This window comes from Balearica regulorum, chromosome 8 (assembly GCF_011004875.1).
Source record: "Balearica regulorum gibbericeps isolate bBalReg1 chromosome 8, bBalReg1.pri, whole genome shotgun sequence".
Classification (NCBI taxonomy): Eukaryota; Metazoa; Chordata; class Aves; order Gruiformes; family Gruidae; genus Balearica; species Balearica regulorum.
Window position 1 is genome coordinate 11,894,292 of NC_046191.1, and position 24,622 is coordinate 11,918,913.

The 24,622-nt window shown below is 49.5% G+C and overlaps 1 protein-coding gene across 3 annotated transcripts in view; it reads left to right on the forward strand.

The window, feature by feature from the left end:
* Positions 1 to 24,622, forward strand: part of ERI3 (ERI1 exoribonuclease family member 3) — a 135,477-nt gene that overhangs the window by 42,307 nt on the left and 68,548 nt on the right. For all 3 annotated transcript variants that reach the window (XR_012836512.1, XM_075759614.1, XM_075759615.1), the window contains one exon: positions 11,193 to 11,265. Coding sequence is in view for 2 of the 3 variants with exons in the window: in XM_075759614.1 (XP_075615729.1) it covers positions 11,193 to 11,265 (73 nt within the window). In the remaining variant the exon portion in view is untranslated. The remainder of the gene's footprint in view (positions 1 to 11,192; positions 11,266 to 24,622) is intronic.

A 24,622-nucleotide genomic window follows, 5' to 3' on the forward strand; every position in this document is an offset into this window, starting at 1 on the left:
CTTAGGCAGGGTTTGTTATCAGGGTTCCCGTGCTTGGGAAGCACGGTCTAATGGCAAGACCACATGAAAAGACATTGGAGCTTGCAAGGAGAGCGCTAAAAGTCATCAATTGCCAAAGTTTTTTTGTGTTTGCTGCAGGCCTGAAGCAAATCGCTGGCTTAAGGGGCTCTAAGTACTTGGGTCTTGCACTGGATTTACAGGTAAGGTGAAATTAGGAGGAGGCTAAGTAATTAATTCTTCTTGCTGTGACCAGGATGGGAGATGATTCTGACTTGCCACTTCTCCTCAGAAGTTTCTTCAGAAGCTGGTAAGGGCTCTGGTTGTGAAACCTGGGAAGCAAAGAGGATCCCTGGGTGCCTGACAATTCCTTTTCTCTGCTGGTTCTTTCTCGCAGGCAGCCTCAGGCTGCCTGTCTCTTTGTTAAGAGAGTGACAGCAATGTGACACCGTGAAAATAATTACTAACAAATCACGGTGGTGACTGCAAACAGCTCGCTGTCTTCAGAGGCATGTCAGGGAGCATTAGAGCAGGGCCGTGGGAGCAGCAGAGCGGCTAGGGGCTCTTTCTCTGTTCTAGGCTGAGGGAAGATCTTCGGAGACCTTTGGCGCCCGCCGCCCCCACATCATTCCCTTCTCATTGGCTTTTTCTTCCTTTCCTCCTTTCCCTGCCTTTGCCATCAATAATTAAGACCATTAATTGCACGGTGAGTTCAGGAAAGCTGAGAATGGTAAGCCCAGGCTTCTGCTTTCCCTGGATTCAGCAGCCAGCCACAGAGCAGTGGAGGAATTTCTGGAGAGATATCATGGGCAGAAACACATCCAAGCTGTGTTTCCTATCTTGCAGCCCTTGTGCGTTGCCCAAGGCAGTAATGTTTATTAGCAGTGTGCCCCTAGGAATTCCTGGTCTGCTGGTACAGCTGGAGAATGGCCTGTGTCCTTGTCCTCGGGACCCTCCAGTCTCAGTGAGCCTGAAAGTAGGTTTGTATTTGTGCAGAGCATCATGGCTAATGTGCAGCCAACTGGCATCTCCAGCAAAAAAAAAATAGGCAGAGGGATGAAAGGTTCTTCCAGGATGCAGTAGGGACAGTGCCGATCAGCATGGCTGAACCTGCGGGTGAAGATGATCCTTCAGAGAATAAACAGCAGACAGGTCACGGGTGAAGAAGGTGGTTGGTACCAAACAGAGCAGCTGGGGGAGTCTCTGCAGGGACGAGGCCTCTGTGGCTGTGTTGGAGTAGGGACCCTTCTGCAGAGCTACACAGACGCAGTCTGAGGGGAAGCTCTCTATAAAGCATTTCATTATATTGCTATAAAGCTCCCTCCAAAGGGAGGGTCTAGCAGAGATACTGATAGGAAACTGGAAGGCAGCTGCTAGCTGAAGTGTCCTTCAGCAGCACTTATAATCAAACACCTGGGCAACCTTTGAGAGGGGAGCTCACAGCCTCCCCTCCTTGTTCTTGGTGGTATTTCATCCTCCGGTTTGAGGACGGGCCGAGCCGTCTGGCGATTACCCATGCAGACGAGCGCCCTGCAAGGGAAAACAGAAGGTGCAGGTGGGAGCCCGCTCCCAGGCTCCTGCTCCACCGAGCAGCCCTCTTTCCCATTCCCCCAGTTACTCAAGTGATTTTCCCAACTGTCACATCCGTAAATAATGTCGCTGGCGTATCTAGCTAGATGCAGAGTGGCGATGGAGGGGGGAGGGCTGGTGCTGGGGGTGGCTGTAACAGCCCCTCTCCCCTACTCATACAATATTTATGCAGGGCTGGGAGTCGGCGGCACTGACCTCCGGGTCGTGCTGTTAAACAGCTCCCGCAGCCCCTGCATCCTAATTGCTGCACTTGTCCTTTGCTCTGGAGGATTCGCTGCTCCTTCTCTCCGGCGAAGCAAATACTAATGGCAGCTTGGAGGTGGGGAGCGGTCTCTTCCCCACAAGGAAAAGACAAACCTGTTTCCCCTCGTGCAGGCGGAATTTACAGGTGCACAGAAACTTGTGCTCAGATCCTGTTACGCGACGTGCCAGGCTCCCCGCTGCTGCCAGCCCGGAGGCTGTGCCGAGAGCCCCTGGAGCTGTTGTGTGTGTAATTTTGGGTCGTGTATCATCAGAGGTGATGGGGAGGGGGTTTACCCCATCCCACTGGCTCCTTAAGGGACTTCTGTCTTCCCCTTAGTGTGGAGAAGGAAGAAGAGGCAATCACAGAAGTCAGTCGAGAGAGTAGACTGGATGATGTGGTGCCAGAGGGCGGCAGAGATGGTGCCAAGAAAGAAGAGGGGTTTAAACAGCATCACAAGACAGAATGGCATATTTTCTCGTAGATAAATGATCTGCTTCACTTAGTGGCAAGAAATGTGATGCAGAAGGCTGGAGACCCTCTGTGTGGGTGAGGGGCTTCTGCCCCCATTACAAGTGGGATAGCCGTGGCTGGAGGTGGAAAGATATTTTCACCTGGCCGGCAGGGGCTTTCAGCTGATTCAAGTGGTTCAAGAAAGCCCAAAAGATAAAGCTCTTTGACTGTTAGAGCTGCCGTGGCTTTCCCCCACGCTGTTTGGCTGGGCTCCGACCTGCTTAGGGCTTCATGTCGGGTGTCTGAGTCCAGTGACCCGACTGGCCACCCACGTCCCTTCTGCTGCCTTCCTGAGTTGGCAGGTCCCCTTTGTGACTGGAAAAATGCTGTTTAGACTGGAGACTAATGGCCTTTAAGTGACATGATTGTATTATGTTAAGCGTCTATAGGCTTTACCATTAGGCACTAAGCAGTTTATGACTCATAGCAGAGAAGCCCTTGTCCTGAAGAGTTTATACGCTAAATGGTCTGGACAGGCGAGGCATGGAAGAGGCAAGGTTTCCTCCTGCCTGTTGTGCAGCAGGTCTAAGGAAGGACTGGGACAGGACGTGTCTTCTCAGTGCTAGAGCAGTGCCTTGCGTGCTCTGGTTTGCTGGGGAGAAATGCTTCTGCAAATGGGAATTGTGTGGTGGGAGGAGAAGCACATTTAATTTTAGCTTTATTTCTGTGTGTTTTGGTTTTGAGGGGGCTTAGACACGATGCGTTGTGGGTGCATCCATTGCATCATATACTCCCTTACTCAGTGTGTAATTACAGCATTCTGCAGCAGGAGTCTGAACACTCCCTCTTAAAACAGCTAGTATGCAGAGGACCAGGCGATTACTAAATTAGTGTCTATATGAAAGACTTCATAAGAGACCACATAGGCGGAGAACGGACGCGCTCTGTGTAATCAGGCTCCAGTGCAGTGTGAATCACAGAACAATTTAAATAGAGATCTCTAATCCAGCCCCCTGCTCAAAGCAGAGCTAGCTTCAAACTTAGATCAGGTTGCTCAGGATCTTCTCCAGATGAGTTGAATGTCTCCAGGGGAGGAGATTCCCCCACCAGTCTGTTCCAGTGTTTTATTACCTGCACGGTGAAGAGTTTTTCCTGTGGAAGTTCACCTGCTGCAGCCCGTGGTCATTACAGGTGACTTTGCTGAGAACATGCCTGCGTGGTAGATGTACACAGTATCCAATTTTATATACTCCTATTCCTTAGATGCTGTATGATGTTGTATTTAATAAGCAGACGGACTATCACAGCAAGCTTGTGTGTAGAAATCTGTTTTTAAGGGGTTTTCATAGTGTCAGGTTCCCAAGGCTGGGGGGGCAACCTCATCCTTGGAGACTCTCCAGTTTCTGTTTCCTTGGGAGCAGGGTGATGCATTTCTCATGTCAAAGGGAAGCCCACCCAGTCATCCTCCCTGTTTGGAAGGGCTGGTGAGAGCATTTGCTCTACCCCTTCACAGATCTGGAAGACTCAGTATGGAGGAGTGCAAAGCTTCTGCCTGCTGCACTCCTAACCTCAGCTGAACTGTGGAGCCAGCAAGCTCTGGTTTCCTGCATGGTAATTAAGTAGTTATTTAAAAATCATAAGGCTCAATTCTGATCCTACTCTCACTGGCTACTTACTAACTCCAGGTAGAGTTACTCTAGATTTACTCCCACATGCACAGCAGCAGAATCAGGCCCAGTAAATAGAGCTATGAATCTTTTTTAAGAAAAGCTGTTAAGCAGTAGCACATAGATTTATTGTAGCATCATGTGTGTGCAATTGTTGATGAACATCTTCTGTTGGAGGCTGAATACCTGCTGTGTTACAGCCTCCTTTTAATGTTGAGATAGCATCTCTGTCAGCATCTAGCTGACGCACAGACAGATACCCATAAAAGGGCCAGATCTCGCATGGTGTTAAATGCCTTCATGTTTCATTAAGGTTGATGGCAGCAGAAAGCACACAGTGCTTTGCAGGACGAGCAAGTCATGACGAGCCACTTGCCCTGTGTGCTTTTGTGGCAGAATTATTTTCCTAGTGTATACATTGCTCTGGTTGCAGTCTGGGCTAACAGCCTTTTCCATACGCAGACTAGCTGCTTGAAAAGCATGGGTGTTGAGGTGCTCCCAAATTGCTTAGTGCCCGGCAAAAATTTTGAGAAGAGGGATCTGGCTGTTTGCGCATGATGGATGGTGGGTGTTCAGACATTTCAGCCACTGCTGCTGTGAGTCCCAAGGCTTGCAGCTTACCTTTTAAGCTTCCTAGGCAGGAATATGCCTAGTAGAGAGAGAAAGCAACGCTGTCCAGAATGGACATCGCAGAAAAAGAAAGGAAGGTCTGAAAGTGCCAGGTATTAGCCTCGCTGCTTAGCCTGGGTTTTTTGGCCTCATTACACTAATCCAATTAAAGATTGATGGAAAAAGATAACACACACTCCAGTGAAAGGGTTTGTGTGGTGACTGCTTTCCTTCCTGGGCAGCTGGAGTGGCCCTGGTTATCTTGTGCATCACCACACCTCCCCGGGCCCTGCAGACCCACTGGTGCCTCCACATGCTGTGGTGTGCGCTCTTCTCCTGCATCGTGTCTTTCTTATTACTAATGGAGCATGGATGCATTTTAGCTGCTGGTCAGCCCTCATTAATATCCAGAGATGACAGGTTGACATTTGTAAAGAAGACTTGCATTGACCTTCATGTTGTGCATCGGTGCGGTTGCCATGCGGTGCCCTGTGCTGGATGCTTCTTCCTGCGCTGCCTCGGGAGTGCATTTGTGTTAGCAAAGGGACAGGCTGCTCTGTAACCCTTGGCTGTTGCCGGGAACGCAGGCAGTATGTCTGGATGTCTCTGCATCCCTCTGCCCGTCCCAAGGACCGTTCCCTGTAGAGCCTCTGTCCATCCCAGTGAATGGGACTGGGGGGTGTTGGGGTTGCACTCGTGGAGTTTGTTATTTAGGTACCGGGACCTTGATGGGAGACAGCTTCATGCCAATGACGATGTCCCATCTGCTGCCTTTTCCTGGCTCCTGTCTGGGGATGCAGCAGAAGAAAAGGCTGCACTGCCCAGGCATCCTGAGTGCTGTCAGTCGCCTGTCTCTCCCTCGACCCACCCCATCCTGGCTCGAGGACTGCTGCAGCCCGCTCGGCAATGACATTTATTAACAGAGGGGGCTTTGAAAAAAAGGCAGGCTGCTCCTGCAAAGGCTCCTCGCTGTAACTCCGTCTCTTCCTCTCGCCAGCCCGTCTGAGGCAATGGCTGCTGGTGTTGAAATTCATTAGTGCTTCCTGACAGGCGATGGAGGCTTGCTCTGTCTGTTCCCACTTCCCTGCTCTCATGTCCCTGCTTCACGCATGCTGATATTTAAAGCTGATGTGCAGCTCGTAGGCTTGTTGCACTGTGACAAGTTTGGGGGTGGTTGAGAGAACTGAGAGGGTGGAAGGAAAGCAAAGAGGGAGGGAGACGGGACCTGTCTCAGGGTTTCTGTGAAAGCCCAGGGCGTTTCAGACCCTTTCCAAATGTATTGTCTTTCCACAGCTACTGCTTATGAATTTTAAGTACAGCCGTGCTGAGGTGGTTTGGTCTGCAGTGATGGAGGGCAGAGGGATGGTGCCATGGGTATGCCTGGTGAGAGGGGGGTGCAATCACCCAGCAAGGGCTCATCCAGTGGGAAGCAAGGGCAGGTGGGCTCCTCCAGCTCCTTGGCTGAGGAGTGAGTAGGGTGCCAGAGGTCTGGCAGGGGGTTCATCCCTCCATTCTTCGCTTTGGACAGGAGCATAAGGGGAGACTAGTTCTGCTCTTGCCTCTTTGCACTGAGTGGCATGGTGACTCCAGTGCTGGGGGAGGAAACATCTACCTGCCAAAGCCTTGGATTACGCAGGAAAACTGCTCCAGTCTAGCTTGAATTATTGGGATGGGCGAGTTGGGGTTTGGGTTGTTGGTTGGTTTTGGTTTTTTTTGGAGGTGTGGGTCAGCAGTTTTCAATTTCTGCAGGCTGCAGCGTGGCTTGGTCCGTGTTGTGTGCCTGGGATGCTCTGCTCGTGTGTCGGTGCTGTGGCATCACACTGTCAGAGCAGCCCTCCTGGCCTGGCACGGTGGTTTTGGCAAAGCCTGGCCAGGCTTTCTGCACCTCCGTGGGATGCTCCTGCTGCCTCAGCGCTTTGGAGCAAGGTCTCACCTCTTTGCATCCCCAGGCCATTGAACGCTGCTTGCTGGGACTTACTGTTTTAACCGAGTATGGATCAACTTAAGGCTGCCTCTTTGGGAGGGTGTGGGTTTACCTAAACTACTTTAAATTCCTAGCTTGGCTCCAGTCATGCAAGGTTCAGTGCAGACACATGTGGCTTTGCCTGTCATGGTGCTGCTTCTCTGCTAAAACACCTCAGGTGCCTTAGCACAGGGCGTTATTCCCTCGCTAGCTTTCTCTGTTAGGAGAGGGCACCCAAGCTTTCCTCTTGGCCTCGCAGACATCCCACTCTACGTCAAAGCAGAACAGCACCTCTGTGCCATGTGGTCCAGAGCCTTGTCTTGACCAGCCTTGCTCTGAACTAGGGTGCAAGGCTGAGATGGTTTGACAGCTCCTCTCTTCGGCTATCACCTTGTTGCTGTTGCGTGCTGCAGCATCCAAGCAGCCTCCTTCAGCGCAGGATTTCCAGGGTGGGAGCCTGCCTGCCCTCTCCTTTGCAGCCCAGTGCAGTGGGGTTGGCCGAGAGGCAATTAAAATGTTCTGCATCTCTTACAGCTCAAGGTCTTCAGGCTATGGACTTTTTGGAAGGCTTAGACCAGGTCTATAAAACCCAAGATTTTATGTCTCTCTATCTTTCCCGTAGAGGGACTTGTTCTTTTAACTGGCTCAATATCAATACACCCAGCGTGTAGAAAGTGGCTCAATTTCTTTGTCTCCTGACATCCTGAACCCAGAAGCAGATGGACGTTAACCAGCTCTGATGAGTTGGGAGAATCAAGCATTAATTTTTTATACGCCAGGACCACCTGAGTGACGGAAATCAATTATGGCTGCCCCTCCCCCTTCCATATTAATGTGGTGGCTCCGAGCAGAGACGGAGGAACCTGTTGAAATGAGAAACCCCTATTTCTTAGTGTGACCCCCTAGATAATTAGGGTTAAATTGATATGCTATCGCACTGGTGACACATTTTATCTGCCTCTGTTTGTACAAGAGGATACAATAGTGGAGGAAGGACCAATTTGTGCCCTGCTCTAGCTAACCAGACTGAGATAAAAGGTGTCACTAGTACGATAACGTTCTTGCCTCATGCTCCTTTATTGTTGCTCAATTTGCCTTTTTTTTTTTTTTTAATCCTGTTCTTTTTCTTTCAATACCCTTGGTCATATTTTAACTCCATGCCATCGCATAATGACGCCCTGCTAAATGTGTGTGGAGATAGGCAACTCTGGCTGACAGCCTTCCCTGATAACCGAATTCCAGCCCATCCATCACTAGGCTGCTCTCCTTAACTTAAGGAAAGTGATAACTAAAGCAAGGCCGTTTATCACCGCCGAGCTGTGCGCTTCTTGCCGCCTTGGAGAGAGCCAGCTTCAATGGGAGAAAGGCAGCCATGTCACCTCGCCTCCCATTTGCATCCCGTTCATCTCCAGGCCCCATTTACCCTGCGGAGTGGAGGAGCGGGGCTGGATGGAAATCAGAGCCTGGGGCAATGAAGCTCTCTGAAAATGGTGCAGAGCTGCCACTGCTGACCACGCTCCAAGGAGGACTTGGACTCGCTTGGTTGGCAGAGGAGACCGTGATACCTGCTGTCACTTGCTCTTCTGTCCCACGGGGACCTGTGTTTTGGGAGCGGGCAGAGTCTGTGCGCTCCCATCTCTGCTTCTGGGAGGACAGGCTTTACCAGAGCTGCACTGGAGGCTGGGAAGATCCCATGGCCACCTTCCAAGTTTCTCTGTATCACGTGCAGTCCAACCTGAAGCCAGGGAGCGTTGCGTAACCCCGACTAGACCAGACCCACAGGACAATCCTTTCCTAAAGGCAAGCGTATTGAGTGGCTGTATCCCTGCTGTCTACTCCTGCTCAGGGAGCAGACTCATGCTTTGGTTGGTACTGCTGACAGCCCACCCAGGTTATAGCATGAGCGTAGGTCTTGTAGGGCTTGAAAAACTTGGTGAAGTCTCTCTGGTGCTGACATGAATGAGGGGAGCAGAAGCACAGAGGGGGAGGGGGAATGTCCTTAGGTCACACAGCTTCACAGGCAGTTTCTGGGGTTGTTACTTGTTTGCAAAAATGGGTCATTTATTTAGTTGACATATTTATTTGGAGCATTTATTTTCTCCAATTAAAGACCACTGTCCAGCGCCCAGGGCATACTGCCATCAGTCTCAGGGTGGAAGCAGAACCAGGCTGTCCAGTTTGCTGGGCCTTTCGGTCCCACAGGGATGGAAACGCTTGAGATGTCATTCATTGCACTGGGTGGTTAGCTGTCAATTCCTGTGGCTAACAGGAACGATGCTGTACTCTCTTCTTCGGGGCCCTATCCAAATGTTAAGCCAGATGATAATTATTCCTCTAACTGGAGCTAGGCTGAGACCTGTATTAATGAAAACCTCTTGGTTTGGGAGGAGAAACCCAGCTTTTAGTAACATATCTCTTGCAAACCACTGTCATCATCTTCTCTAGCTAAATGTGAGCAGTGTAAGGAGAGGTTAAGCTGATGATGTGTCTGTATTAGAGTGGTCGTTTGTTTTAAATGGTTCCTTTTCTTGTGATCTTTTTCTTATTTGGACACCAACAGAAAGCAGCTTTCCTGGAGGAAGAGCTTTCTTAGTGTGCTGGTTGGGGCTGGTGGGGTCTGTTCAACTATGGGATGTCATGGATATATGTATAATGGCTGTAAAATGCATGGGCCAGGCTGCTATTTATGTGACGGCTATGCAGTTGTGAGGAGTGACTCCAGGTGGTTTATTTCAGCGTGATGGTGCTAGCATCAGATGAGCCGTGCCCAGAGATGAGGCCGTGCTGTCAAGTCACATTGCTTACCCTGCAAATTGCCGTAGCCCTGCTGCTTGCAAGCTCATGCTTTTGACAGGCTTCCTACTTCCAAAGAGGTTCCTCTGGTCCTCTTTATTCAAATGTGTTTGTATGACTTAAATTAATGCTCTTAAACAATGACATGTACATCTTTTCAGGACGAGGCATTTGGTTTTGGCACAGAGAGTCTTTTCCTTTCTTAGCCTAAGCAGGGCTCACAAAGCCAGTACACTGCTGTGTGTGCTGGCTCCATTGGCCACGTGTTCCCAGGAGAATCCCCTGGAAATGTTTGCCAGCTTCCTTCCTTTTCTTCCCATAGACCAAACCCCTCTGGTACTGCACTACCCTGAGTCTCACATTATCCACAAGTGCCTTACTGTGTCCTTCCTTCATCTCCTTATTGGGAAACTGCTTGTGGGGCTGAAGCAACACTGCCCTGTTCACCAGAGGGTTTGGAGCTGCGCTGAGCACTCAGGTGCTGCACGAGGTGCTGGTGGTGCACCCCGGCTCAAGGCGGTGTATCTAGCTCATATCCACATCTGACCAGAGCTTGTTCCTGAATTTCAGCCTTGAGTCTGAAGTCTGGATTATTCACGCTTTCCCCTATGGAGAGTGGAAGAAGACTTTGCTGTGGTCATGGTCTGTTTTGGGATGTTTCAGCAGCTGATGCTGGCACTCGCAGCTCTTCCCTTTTCCCCTACAACCTCCCTGACAGCCCCCAGATGCCTGAGGAAGTTGTGAGAATCCCCATCCCCCTCTGTTTGCAAAAGCTGATTTCTGGGGTTGTGGCTTTTAACATGCACAAACGGGTCTAATTTAGTCATTTATTTAGTTGACATATTTATTTGGGATGTTCCTTTGCTTCAGTTAAAGATCCTGTGACCAGTGCCCCAGGCATGCTCAGCAGTACGTGAATGAACAAGATCCATCAATTATTCTTGATCAGATCAAACCGGCCGGGGAAAACTCACATAACTCATCTCCCTGCACAGGCTTGACTGGAGCCGCACAGCTTTGCAACTCAGCCTTTCCCATCTGAGGGGCACGTCGTAGCTCCCCTGTGAACACACTGGGGTCGGCACCGTGTGAGAGAAACAGATTTCCAAATCCTGAGGTCCCGCTGTCCCTTCAGGAAATCCGCCTCCCTTACCGGTGCTGTTTTGTGAGCCCTGTTCTGGCAGCGTGCTGTAGGAAGGGAGAGGTTAAATACGTGTGCTTGCAGCTCTGGCTGCTGGTGCTGAAACCTGTAGTGAGACAGTGTGCAGCACCTTGCATCTTCAGCGTTGTGACTGCTCTCTTCTTCTGAGCACCCACTTGGAAAACAGCCTCTGCTTTCTTAGCCCTGAAAATGGTCCTGCAGCATTACTACACAAAACCCAAATGTATTGGTGCCTCCTTCCCTCCCTCATGTCTCATTCAGTGTTTTAACTGCAAAGGCCAAGTGGAAAAGCACCAGGGCATGACAGGTGCATTGTCAGTCCTTCTGTCTGCCCTGGAAGCCACTGGCTGAGCAGGGTGGTTCTGCAGAGATTTGGGATGAGTTCACTTAGCTAAGGACAGCCCGGATGCTCCAGTCGTGTTTGTGTGTTAGCCGTACGGAAAAGAGGTGCAGGCTGTGCTTGCACACAGCTCCTGTTCAAAATGTTCAGCCTGAAAGGTGTCAGCAGCCTGGATGTGGCTGGATGTATGTAAGTCTTCAGCCAAGCTGTGCTCTTGTGAGGTTTTTTTGGCAAGAGCTACAGTCCTTCTGACGTGCAGCATGTTACAGCAGACTTGAGGGTCTCTTCCATCTCCGAACGAAATGCACTTAAGAAAACAGAGTTTGTGTTGTCAGGACACTGATTGAATCAAACCTGCTCTCTCTTCTCTCTTACAGGTTACCAGGACAATGCCAGTACTTAGGGCTGCCGGTTGCTGATTACTTCAAACAGTGGATTAATCTGAAAAAGGTACTTTTGTGCAAACTGCCATGGTCCCTGTCTCCCTCTCTCCCCCCTCCCCTTGTCCTTCTCCTTTCCTCTTTAAGGAGGTGTCTAATAACTACTGCTGTTTTGCATTGAAATGAGTTATTTTCTCAGAAGCTGGGCTGAGCGAGTCCTCCAGCTCCCTATTGTATCTCCTCTAATAGAGTCTTACTGTACTTGATGGGATGTGTTCTGCAGCTGGGGAGAAATCCCATTGTGGCAGGCACAGTGCGGTGTCTCCGCATAATAGTGGGACACTGTGAGGCCCCTCTTCAGCAAAGGTTGTGTTGGCCCCAGCATTGCTGACTCTGTTTTGTTTTGCAGCCGTTTAAGGCTCCTAGGAGCTCATTTCCCTTCAGATCAAATTCTGCTTGATAAACGTGTGGAAATATTCCCAAACAAAAATCAGTATTTCCTCTTGTGCTGTGGGGAAGGGGAGCTGTCTCAGCAGCATGTCCACCTGAGAAACCAGTGGTCATTTCGCAAAGCAAAATATCTTGGACTTTACTGTCTGGTGCCTTGTGTTGCTCCACACCTTCTCTGGGTGGTTAAAGAGCAGCCTGGTGTGCATCCGCAGGGTCTCCTGGCACAGCTGCTCCATCTGCACAGAAAAATGTGGTGATGCCACAAGCCACAAATCAAAGTGGGAAGAAAAGAACAAGTATGATTACAAGCAGTAGCAGGATGATGGGGGAAGCTGGGGTCTGTGCCCAGGAGAAACTGGGGTGACCCTCCTGGTTAAACCTTTGGATGAGTAAGATTCCCTTTCCCTATCCACTTTAACATTTTATTTGGGTTTCTGCTCCTTTTCCTGATAATTAGGGGTCTCAGTAAGTGAAATTTGCTTGTAAACAGCTCATTGTACTTGTGGACTTTTCTTTTGTTCTTTTATTTATTTACTGTTTTAAATGGAAGCATGAGTGACAGGCTGAGTGGCCGCAGAAGGACAATTTGCATGATCTGTTCCGTCAAATAGGGTAGAACATGAACTTAACAAGGGATGCTGGCAGCACATTCCCGGCTGAACTTGTCAAAGGGTCTTGTATTTCCCTGCTGTCAGAGCAAATCTTTTGGCTGATTGCTGGTCCTTGGTAAATGAAATCTGAAAGCACATTGGGGCATTCTGCAGTTCAGTGACCATTAATGATCGCCATTTGAAGTTCACTAAACTTCCGGTGAATGGATAGCAGCTATATAACCAGCAGGTTGATGGCTGCAGAATAATAATATTTAAAAAAGAAAAAAAAAATCCCTGTGTTCTGTGATGTTCGCTAAGAAGTAGGTTGATCTAGCCACGCTCCTCCTCTGGGCCTCAGGATGAATGACTTCTGGCTCTTTCCCATGGCTCGAGGCTCCTGGATTTAGCGTGTTAGAAGCTGGGATTCATTGTAACGTGGACATCCAGGCAAGTGGCTGTTCTTCAGGATGGGCATTCATGTACTGGGTTTCAGCAAGTACTGTGATACTAAGTTGAGGGCTGGTGAGCATCCGTGAAGTACCAAGCAGAGAGCTAAAGGCAGGAGGAGGAGGAGTGAAGGTGTTGCAGGGAAGTGTTCCCCTGCCCAGCTCTCCGAAGGGGTCGCAGGCTGTGCATGTAGGATGGGGGCACATGGGTTGGAGTTGAACCCCTCTGCGGATGTGTTACTCAGAAAGTAAGGCTCCAATCTCCTTCAGATCATGTGGGGAGAGGATGTGCGGGAGAAATTTTCATCTTCCTGCAACCCCTCTAATCCCTTAAACATCTGAAGTTTTTCTGACTCTTTAATATCTGATGCCCTGCGATACAGGGTCGTTCCAGGGTCCCTGCACCCCTCTGGGAAGTGACCCAGGTTGAAGAGGCAAGCAGGACCTCTCCTGGCCTGTGGCTAAAGAGCTGCCCTCCCTGGGGTTTGCTCTTACCCCGGGATGAGAATCTTTCCATGCTACTCACTGCCCTGCTCTCTGGGGGTGCTTGTGGGGGAACCACCTGTGTGTTGTCACGAGAGAGGATTTCCAGCCTAGATTAGTAATTCTGGCCAAGCAGCAGGACCCAGTGGGACCTCAGTCTCTTTTGACTGAGCTCCCAGTGTGAGACAGATAAGGTTGGACAGGTATCTAGCCCTCCTGCTCTTCCCTGCATAGCTCAGGTGGCCCCTTTTCCCCTCCCTCTGGCATGTTCCTGACTTAGAAATACCTCCTAGGCTGAGTCTGCCTCTGATCTGATCCATGAAGTGAAGGTGTTGGGGAAGGGGTGGTGTGAAACTGCTAATTTCTAGGTCATGGATAATGCAGAGACTTGGATGTTTCAAATGTTGAGAAAACAGTTCATGTGAGTGTAAATGGTATATGTGACTGAGCAGTTTCCTGCAGGATGGCCCCACCTGCATCTGCTGTCTGTCCTTTGGGTCTCTGCCTGTGACCACTGATACCAAGAGGACACTACTGAGTTAGGGAACTGCTGCTGCAAACACAAGGCAATGCAAAAGAGTGGGACTATGTACAGAAAGGTGGGTGCATGGGCCAGACATGTTTGTGTACCTGTGTGTAGTGCGGTAGCAACAAAACGTGTTCCGGGTTCCCTCTGCCTATGCACACAAGGCTTCAGCTCCTCTTTGTCCTCATTCTCCAATAAACTCCTTTGCTTGTCACTTCTGTGCTGAAGGAGCAGTTGAGGTGAGCACCCTGTGCCTCCAGGCCTCTTTCCGAGTATCCAAGACTTGCCTCTTGGGCAAGCTGCAGATGGGAATCAGCCCCCGCTAGCTGCCACGCTTGTGTTGCCCAAGGAAACCTTTTTGGATTGATCTGACCGTGGAGGTGGTGGTGAGCTCCACACCTGACTGCTGCGATGGTGGCCACAGTGTCTTGGGATCTGTGAAAAAGCCTTCTATGGAGGACAAAAGTAAAAAAGCTGCCTGTGCACTTGACCGCGTTTGCTGAAGTTTTACCTTGCCCTATGCCCCCCCAGCCTGCTAATGCATCCCTTCCGTCAAGCCTGATCGGTGTTTGCTGACATTTTTAATGTCACTGAGCGATCTTGTATCTCTGGTGAACTGTCAGTGTAGAGCTGACTCGGGGCAGAGAGTTTATCATGTTCTTCACTTCGATTAGCTCAGCCTTGTGGGAGGGCAGCAGAAAGCAGAGGAGGCTTTCTTTGAATGCTGCAACATTTCAGATATCCCCCTAAACCATCTTGATAGAGAGCCACCATCCTGTCTGCCAGTTCTCCTTATATGCCTGTCGATCCACAGAGGCCCTGTGGGTTAGGACGGAGGTGCAGAACCTGAGCTCTGTCGTTGGAGCCAGATGCTCGGGATGTAAATAGCAGAGAGTGCTTCATGTCAGGAGTGAGGGGCACCAGTGGAGAAATACGTGCAGAAAGCAGGAGGTTGTGGGTCAAGATTTATGTGAAAAGGAAAGCTGCTGCAGTTAACAAGCTGCAACCAAGCTGCTGCCCCAAGAGTATCTTCAGGTAGCCTGGATAAATTCATTAGTGTTTATTCTAACACAAGGATCAGCTCTTGTTTGTGCTCCCTTTGCTCTTTCAGGAGCTTCTGTGGTTTATCGTTCCAGGTCCCGCTTGAGTTAGCGACGTGGTTGGTCCCGTGATGGATCCTCACCCTGCGGGGATGGAGCCAGCGCTGTGTTAGGCTGAGGACACAGTGCCTGCGATTGTAGGGTGGCCGGGAGCTTGGGAATGGGAAACCCGGCGGGCAGCAGGAGTGCCAGCACTGCTGGGTTTGGGAGCATGTCACCAAGCGGAGAGTGATTTGATGGAGGGAGGAGGTGGAAGAAGGGTGGTGAAGCTAGATTTTCTTACAATGAGCTTGTGCAAGAAAAACATGGGATGATGAAAAAACAAGGATGATGAAGGTGTCAAAACGGCAAAGGTCTAACCCAGATCCTCTCCATGCCAGAGGCCAGTAACTGATGCTTGCAGGGGTGGCAAGGAGAGCATGGTTCTAGTCAGCTTTCTCTGGTTCCCACGGTCTCTTCAAGGACTGTGATTTGGCAGCTGCCCCTGGACCAATGTGTCTAGCACCCACTGTTTTTACCACGTCTGTCTACCAGGATATTGTACGCCCTTTTCTGAATCTGCTCGTGCTTTCGGTTCCACAGCATCCTGCAGCAATGAGTTTTGCTATTTAATTATGCATTAATTATACTCTGTTTATTCATATGTTGTGCAAAAGTGCATGTTCTTTTGTTTCTTTTAAATCTACTGTAGGATCATTTTCTTGGGCCTAGGTCTTGCATTGTGTGAAAGAGCAAATAAGTGTTTCCAGTTCTTCTCCCTTGTGTTACTCCTGACTTAAGACTTCTGCCATGCTCTTGCTTAGTTGTCTCTCTTCCAGGGCAGCATAACTTCTCGGAGGGCTGGCGCAAAGGCACTCGCAGGCTCTGTGACTCTGGAACTGGGTTGTGGAAGCTGTTTTTAACACTGTATACGCTATCCTGATCTTCCATTTCATCTCTGGACATTATGCAGTTAAAAGACAACAGAGGAATGTTTTATGATATTTTATTTAGTTCTTAGAAAAGGCAATCTTCATAGCTATCACAGAGCTGCCCTTTTCTCAGGACAGCTGTCCTGGCGTGTTTGACCATCTTTGATTTGTGTTCACAGAGGGCAGCATGACTTTAGATACAATAATAGCAGTTGCTTTAGAAGTGACAGAAAACTGGTCCTGGTTTGACATCCTCCTGAAGTTTGGGAGAGTTTGTATGAAAGGCAAGGGTTGAATGATGTATGTAGATGAATGCAACTTTCCTTCTCTGGGCATCACGAAGCAGAGTTGATGGAGCCTTGGGGAGCACAGTGTGGCCGTGCTGGGGTGCCGTGGCTGTGTGCAGAGCTGGCCTTTTCCAGGCCCAGCCTTTATTGATCTGTAGATACTCGTAGTTGGAAGCAAACTGTTAATACACATACACAAATGTTTTAAGGTCACCTACTCACACTGTGAAATCTGACAGAGGAAGCATGTAAGAGGATGTTTTTGTTAATATTCGGCAACTAGAAATAAACACATCCTAAACAAACAAAGATTTGCTAACAGCTTTTTGTCTCTCCTGAATTAACAATTCCTTCTGCCTTCAGGGGTGGGAGGAGGAGCTCCGAGTGCTTCTCACGCACTTGGTGCTAAAGTGTTTGGAGTGCTTTGGACTAAGAGCTTGACATGGGTGCAACTGAGAAGTGGTTCATTATTTGACCATGGAAGTTTGCTTTCATGAGGAGTTTGCTGACTTCTTGAGGACTTACTGTGATTGTTTTGAATTGCCTGTTTATTTGGTTACTGTCTATCAGGAATATAAAATGCCTAGTAAAGTTAGAAACAATGGAGGAGGACTCCTCAGGCAGAGTGCTTCACGGCCAAAGCATCAAGCACTTGAGTAGATGTTGCCACTTAACTGCAAAGAGCTGCTCATACACCCAAGATGCTCCGTGCTTTGCCGGTTTGCAGCATGGGGGAGTGCTCTGAGACCCTGTCACACCTTCCTTCAGTGGGAGCTGTGCTTTCCTGGGCTCCTCATCCCTGGCTGCAGAGCTCTTGGCTTTAGAAAGTCTCTCTCAGAAGGCAGGAATGGGAGAGGTTGTGAAAGGACACAGAAGGAGAAGTGTGACTAGATTAGATATTAGGAAGACATTCTTCACTGTGAGGGTGGTGAGACACTGGAACAAGTTGCCCAGAGAAGTTGTGGATGCCCCATCCCTGGAAGTGTTCAAGGCCAGGTTGGATGGGGCTTTGGGCAACCTGGTCTAGTGGAGGGTGTCCCTGCCCATGGCAGGGGAGTTGGGAGGTCTTGAAGGTCTTTTTCAACCCCAAATTATTCTATGATTCTGTGATTCTATGACTTCAGGGTTAAGGAGAGTAAGAGTGTCTTTTCCATGGAGATTAGGAAAGAAAAGTGCCTCTGCCAATGGCATTGGTTCATAATAGTAAGGAAATGGAAGGAAATGGAAGAATTGCTTATAACAGCAAAATGACTGTGTTTAATAAATACTTTGCTCTGTATTTACAGAAAGGCAGAGTATGCCGTATCGCTGAGCAAGAGGTTTGCTGTTAGAACACAATTTTTGATAAAGTTAAGTGGTAGCTTTCAGTTGGCATTTTGCATAGCTGGTTTACAGGAGTTTTAAAGAGCTGGCTGAGAAGCCCTGGACTGTTAATAAGTCTTTGAACATGGGGGGAAGTTCTAGAGGACTGGAAGAAAGCTAATGTTGTACCAGTAATTTAGAAGGGCAAATGGGATGACCGATGAAGTAATTATAGCCCTATCAGCTTGACATTAATTCTGGGCAAAGTAATGAAAAGCCAGATATCATAGTTGATTAATAAAGAATGAAAAGAGGGTAATATAATGCCAATCAATGTGGATTTATGGAAACTAGATCTTTTTCAAACTAACTTGATATTTTTTTTATGAGACTACATGTTTGGTTGATAAAGGTAACCATGTCAATGTAATATACTTCTGAAAGGCATCTGACTTGGTACCTTATGACATTTTGATTAAGAAACAAGAGTGATACAAAATCAACATGGCACACATTACATTGATTAAGAACGAGCAAACTGACAGCTCCTAGCATTTAATTGTAAATGGGTAATCATCATGGAGTGCATGTCTTCCTAGTGGGGTCCCACAGGGATCTATTTCTCAGACCTCTTGTATTTAACACTTTTATCAATGCCCTGAAAGAAAACATAAAAATCATTTTCGATAAAGTGTGCAGATACCGCATCTAGAAGGCGGCTGCTGTTGGATTTATAAACAGGCAATGGTGAGTAGGAGCAGAAGGGCTGGATCATCTCTTTCTTTGGGACTGACTTAACTGGTATGGGATGCTGGATCCCTCTCCAGCATCTCAGCATCAGATAGGATTCTGGAGACTTGAAGACTGGATGAGAACTGCAAGACCCACGGAAACACTCACCATGCTGCGAAGCCCCTGGGAGCCTTTTAGGGAACTGGAGAGAAGCGTAAGGGAGACTTGGCTGTAGTCCCGAAGCATCTAAAGGGAGAGCTGAAATGTGGCGAGGGGCTCCTCCAGTCTAGCAGACAAAAGCATAAGCAGTTCCAGTGCCTGGAAGCCAAAGCGAGGTAATTCAGGTGCAGATTTCTACAGCGAGGGTAATTAACCGTTGGAACAACTTACCGAGGGCCGTCGTGGATTCTGCAGCTCAGGAGGGAAGGTTTTTTTCCTACAAAGATCAGCTCTGGTTCAAACAGGAATTAATTTGGGGCAGCCTCGTGGCCTATGCAGGTCAGGCCAGCCGATCACGGTGTTTTCTCCTGCCGTGATAATCTTCGACCGTCTGTCTCGGCGTAGCTCTGGCTGCTCCATTTCCTTGCGGTGAGAGCACCCTCGAAGGCTCCTGACTTGGGGGAACGTGGGTGGCACAGACGCCACGAGGCTGGGGACGAGGGGAATGGCATCCCGGGGAACGTGGTGCTGCCAGCGCGGGCAGGGCAGCCCTCCTGCTCCGAGGGCTGGAGCGTGGCAGCCGTCCACGACTTCTCCTTTAAATCTGTCGTGCAGCTGTCTGAACTCTGAAATTTCTTTCACTCTCTCCCTCGCCTTGTTAACATGTGTTGCCTTTGGGGTAATCAGGGAAAAAATATTATGTCCTTTTACAATTACCGGGTTTTGGAATATTAAAATGTCTCTCTGCATCGGCAGTGTTATTTTGATTGGTATTCTAACCTTTGACTAGCCCATAAAGCGAGCCGCTCTTCAAGCCAATATTGCAGGACTGAAATTTAATTCCGAAATGATTCCAGATAATAGGGAGACAGATAATATATGCATGAAGGATATTATGTTTGGACTAAATGCAGCAGGGCCAGGGCTTGGGAGTTGAATAATAGCCCAGAGTGAGTTATAATCTGTGGGACAGAAATACCTTACTGTCAGGGCCAGGAGAGGAACTCTTAAATCAAAGGGAGGGAGACAAGGAGGGAGTTGAGGATAGTCATCTCAAAGGGAAAGGGCATCCAGGAGAGGCCTTAAAGGAGCAGCCCTCTCTGTCCCGCTGCAGGGGGACCTGTCCTCCTTTTCTTACTCAGCAAGGAGTGCTGAGTAAAAACACATTTTCAAGGAAAACCAACAAGCGGGGGGGTTGTGCTGGGAAGAGAGGGTGAGATTCTGCCAGTTCTTGGCAGCCTTTTCCCGTTTCTCCTCCTGGACTCATTAGAAGGGCATACAGACAGGATGGGTTGATGCATCGGACTTCTTTGCCTCCATTTCCCTGGCAGCTATAACCAGATGACAGAGGGGTTGTTGGTGCGGTGGGTTTGCAATGCGTGCTAAGGCAGGGTGCTCATCTGAAGCGCAGTGACCATCAGGGTTGGGTTTGGTATCCACTTTAGCATAAAACGAAGGAAGCAAAGGCATGGCGTATGGACTGTATGGCCAGTTGTTGTTCAGGGCTCTGCCCTCCAGCTCTTCAGCCCGAGAGTCGCTGGCAGGCAGGGTTGTCTCCCTCCCTTGGAGCTGCTGCCCAGGCTGGTACATGGAGACGCAGAGTAGGAGCATCCTGTGTGACAGCTAAGTGCAAATTCAGTTCGTTTTACATACTGGAGGCTTTAAGAAGCAACACCCCCCCCCCCCCGGGCTGTCTGCCCTAGGGAAAGAGACTTGGGGTTTTTGCTATTTGCTCCTCTGCAAGTGGCACTTGGTGCTTTGCCGGCAGCTTCCAAGCGTGGTGGAACAGTCAGCAGAGTACTTTTCACTCTGCAGTAGCTCAGCCCTATAACTTTAACCTGCTGGGTGAGGCGTTGGGAGTTTTTCTGTAGCTAGACTTCACAGAGCGTTGCAGAATACCGTGCCGGCAGCTGTCCCGGGAGGAGGGGAGCTGAGCAAGCGGAGATGGAGAATGATCTCTGCTGCTGGGGTGACACAAACCCATGTCGATATAACAGGCTTTGGCTCAGTGGCACGAGCTTATAGTTTCAAAGTAATGATCCCAGCCTCGCATTTCATTTCCTTTTCTTACAGTCTCAGGAGCTGGTCTTGCTACAGCTGAGAGGGGCTCTAGATGCAGCCTGGAGGCTTCACTGGTTTTGGATGACTTGAGCGGTAACATATGTGCCCATCCCAGGAGAGCAAAAAAGAGCAGCGTCCATCTTCACCTAAATCAAATGGTTTTGTGTGTTTCCCTCTCCTTTGGCTTTTGTTGGTGGTTTTGTTTTTTGGTTTTTTTTTATTGTGTCCTAAAAGCACAGGAGCAATTTTCTGCGCAGCATGTGTCTGTACGAACTGTTCTGGGAGCAGACGTGAAAGACGTGATCCTCAGAGGGTTAATGTAAGTTCTTGGTCTTGGTTCATCAGAAAGTAGCTACATTTCCTGGCTTGCAAAATAGTGGATTAGTTCAGTAATTCCTTCTGGCCATAAAATCCAAACTGTGAAAGAGCACCCTTCTTGCTGCCAAACTCATGCCAAGCAGAAGGTTGTGGGCTGGGCACAGGCAGCCAGTTCCTCTCTCACTGCAGTTTAGACTCTGCTGGGTGCGCAAAGACAATCTCCAACAAGGTCCTGTTACATGGAAGCCATTTAGAGATACTCCCATGCAAAGGGGGCATGTCAGTATGTCGGTCCTATTAACAAGAAGCTTTTCCTTCCTTCCCATAGCTATCCTGCGTGTGCTTTAGCACACGTTCATCTCATGGCATTTCACACACCAATTAACTTCTTTACCATCAGGGTTTCTCCTACACTGTCTTTTGCTAATACATATTAAAACTGCGCTAGGCGCATGTTAAAATCTCACTTCTTTTCCTAGACAAGGTGTTTTGGAGCCTACTTTCACCCTTTGGGGCAAACCGGTTTTGCATATTGCACTCGGGAAGGACCTGGCACAGGTGGAGAAAGCCTGGAAGAAAACAGAAGAAGAATCGGAGAGCTGGAAGTTGTGACCTCCAGGAGAAGTTTGAGAGATCTGAGATGTTCAGCTTAGAGAAGACTGAGCAGAAATTGTTTTTGTGGGAATGAAAGTGCTCAGAGGAAGGGAAAGGTTTATTCTGGGTGGCTGCGGTGGACAGCTCTTAGTCATGTCCTTACCTGCTGCGAGAAGATCAGTAAACAGTCACTGTGGGTGAGGACAGGGATGTGGGACCTTTAGTTCTTGAGATTTTCAGAGTTTGGAAGAATATGGTGGGGATGGTTTGGGTGGAGATGGTCTTGCCTTGAAGCAGACAGTATGGGTCATCACTTGTCCCTTCCTACCCTGTTTGCTGTGACACTTCCTGCTCCTTTACACTTGGACGCAGGCTGTCTGCTTTCCTTGGGACACGTCGCTGAAACTTGGAGTACCTGAGCAGAGAAAGAAGGGATGGTCGCCTTGGGTGCCATGTATTGTCTCCGCTCCCCTCCTGACATTGTGTGCCCTGATCAGGATGTTTGTACTGGGAAAATCCAGAGGCAGCCTTTATTATTTCACAGCACCTTTGAGCTCCAGCAAGGACTAGGGCTTCCTGGTGCCACGTGTGGTACAGAGGGCTCTCGGATAAGGCAGGAAGGTGGTGATTCAAGAGAAACTGAGGAACGCAGTTGTCTTACTTGGCCCCATGCAGCCTGCAGGTACAGGACAAAGCAGAGAGTAGAATTTGTTGCTTTTGTGCTTTTTTTAACCAGTGCAAAAGCTTTGCCTTCTAGATGAAATTTGAAGCAGCAGTTTGCTCAGCACTGCAATGGTTGCTTTACCGACAGCAGCCTTGTCTACGCAAGTGGTTGGAGGCAGGTTGGCATTTGTGGTTCTACGTGCACATCGCCGTAGCCTGCAGGTGAAAGGCGGAGAGGCAGCTGCTCAGACCTTGCGTGCTGCTCTTCCTGCTGAGTGCCATATTGCTCCGCTGCACCTTGCTGTGCCTGCGCTCCCCTTGCTGGGGGATTTGAACATCTGTCCCCTGCACCGAGGAGCCTCCTGGTTCCCATCTGGCTGCATGCGTGCTGCTGCTGAGGTTAAACGTACTGCTCGGGCCTTTACACCACGAGTCTGGTTGCTATTTGCAGGTTGAGGAAGGAGCCACACTGGCTCTTCCTGGTCCTGCCTGTTTATGGGGCAGTGTGTTGTAGGTGCTAAAGACAAAGTTTTGGAAAGAGCATTCAAAAGCAAGCAAAATAACCCACAAGGAAATCTAAGCAACTTGTGCTTTTGACAAGAAGTCTTTCTGCAATGTCAAGGTTATGCAGGCTGAGGTGGCCTGATGGTCCCCACGGTAGGCTCTGGACAGGCAGGGAGTTGCTGCAGGGCTGGTCATGGTGTGACTTGGACCTGTCAGCTGGGCGCTCTCTGAAGCTGGGGGTAACGATGTGTACAGTGTGACCGCAGCACGGCTGATGTGCCACACACTTGCATCCAGACTTGCCCTGTGATGTGCCCTTGGCATGGCAGCCCAGGAGCAAACCAGGGAAACCATAAAGATGGTCAGAATTAGGCCCTCGATCTCCCGGCTTGCAGGCGTCTGTCTGGCACAGGTCTGTCACCTGTGTGCAGCACTGCGGCTGTGCCTGCGAGGCACCGGCAGAAGCTGGGGGCCTCCAATCTCACGTGCCTGCTCACGTGAAGGAGCGGGGCAGCCTGTGTTTCCCCACGTCTCCTGCGTGCTGTGGTCAGCCGGGGAGGCTGGAGCCTTCCGCCCGCCCTGGTACTGCGAGAGGCAAGCCTGACCCCGGGCCTGACACAGCTCCCAGCAGTCAATACCAGAGCAAGGCAAGAGGAGAAGGGATTAGAGGCAGGGCATGTTTTACAATAATCCTGCAACGTGTGCTGCATTCCAGGCCAGGAGGAGCTGGGAGGCGAAGGCGCAATGTGTGAGAGATGGCCTTTCCCAGACTCCCGTGGGTCAGATGAGGGGCTGAGCATCCCTGCACCCCAGCCTTTCAGCTGGAGCTTTACATGGGTACCAGCACAGCTGCCTAGTGCCTGGGAAAGGAGCCGTGTCCTCTTTTCTCTGCGTTTAAAAGACAGGAGCTCAATGTTGGAGCATGAAAACAGACCTGCGTAGTTCTCCGGGGAGGGATGTGGGGTTAATCAGATTTTCTAGGCTTGGGGATTAAAACATAAACTGGTTTAGTCCTCATTGTCCCACCAAGCCAGTATGGCTACAGGAGGGAGAATGACTGCCTGCTGCTTCCAAAAGCAGCAGCAGGCTGGTTTATGGTAGCTATTGGCTTGCCGGTGAGTGGAAAGAGCTTTTTTTTTTTTGTATGAGGTGTTCCTGGTGCCCTGTGCTGAGTGTCATTCATTATCCTGCTCAAAGGGATGGGACTTTGCTACTGCTGTCTGGGCTGGGGATGTGTGGGTGTGCAGCCTCTGCCCCATTGCACAGAGGCATCCCGTGCCTTGGCTTTTGCTTCTCATGGGCTCGATATAAAGCAGCAAGAGATGCTGAACTGGGAGATGGGAGATACTGTAGTGGAATTTGTATGTTAATAACTTAGAGTGCTTCGTGCTCATTAAATTAATTAATTAAATCCCTCAGAACCCTAAGGCTACTAAGCAAAGTTGATTTCAGAGTTGGGATTAAAAGTCTCCTGCTGCCCTTCCCCCACGCTGGCACATCACTTCTGGCTCCGTCCTGGCTTTTGCTCTTTCCACTTGCAGATTTCCTTGCTTGAGCTCTTTGCCTGCAGCCTGTGGATTGGATCTGTCACAGTGGCTTACTAAGAACTGGCTGGAAAGTCTGCAGATACAGTCTGCTTTTGTTTAGGAAACAACCCATCTTTTGCCCTCATCTAGGCATAAACTTCTATTCTGTGGCCCGCTAGGGAGGGCAGCTCTGTTCATGAGGACAGCTATCAAGCATGAGCCCAAAACCATGGTGGCTGGTTTTCCCAGTTGCCTGGGCACTGTCTCCTGCAGACTGGGATCAACTTCTCCTTGGCTGCTCTGACATGAATGTTGCTCCCAGCTCTATAGGGCATCAAAGCTCCCGAGCAAATGGCTGTCCTGAAGTCGTGGTCTGGGTTGCTGCATTGCAGCCTTCCCAAGCTTGCTCAGTACCCATCCACTTCTCAGCAGTGCCCTTCTGGGTGTCAGTAGGTATGGAGACGAAATGCTTATATTTGCTGACAACATGCATCTTCCCCCTCCTCGTGTTGAATATTGTGTTGAAAAAGCCTATAATGATATTGTTTAATGTTTTCTTGGGCATCCTATCCACAGATGAATATGCAGGGTCTCACTCATGGCTGATGGATCAGCTCCACCTCCCTCACCTTTCTTTGAGTCAAGGTATTCTACCATTTCTGGACTGCATTCAATATATCTTAAAGCCACCAACTTCCATTAAACTATGTAGGATGGAGAGTTGCTGAGCTGGTCTCCTCCTGTGTGCAGTGGTGGGCATCCCCAGTGGGTT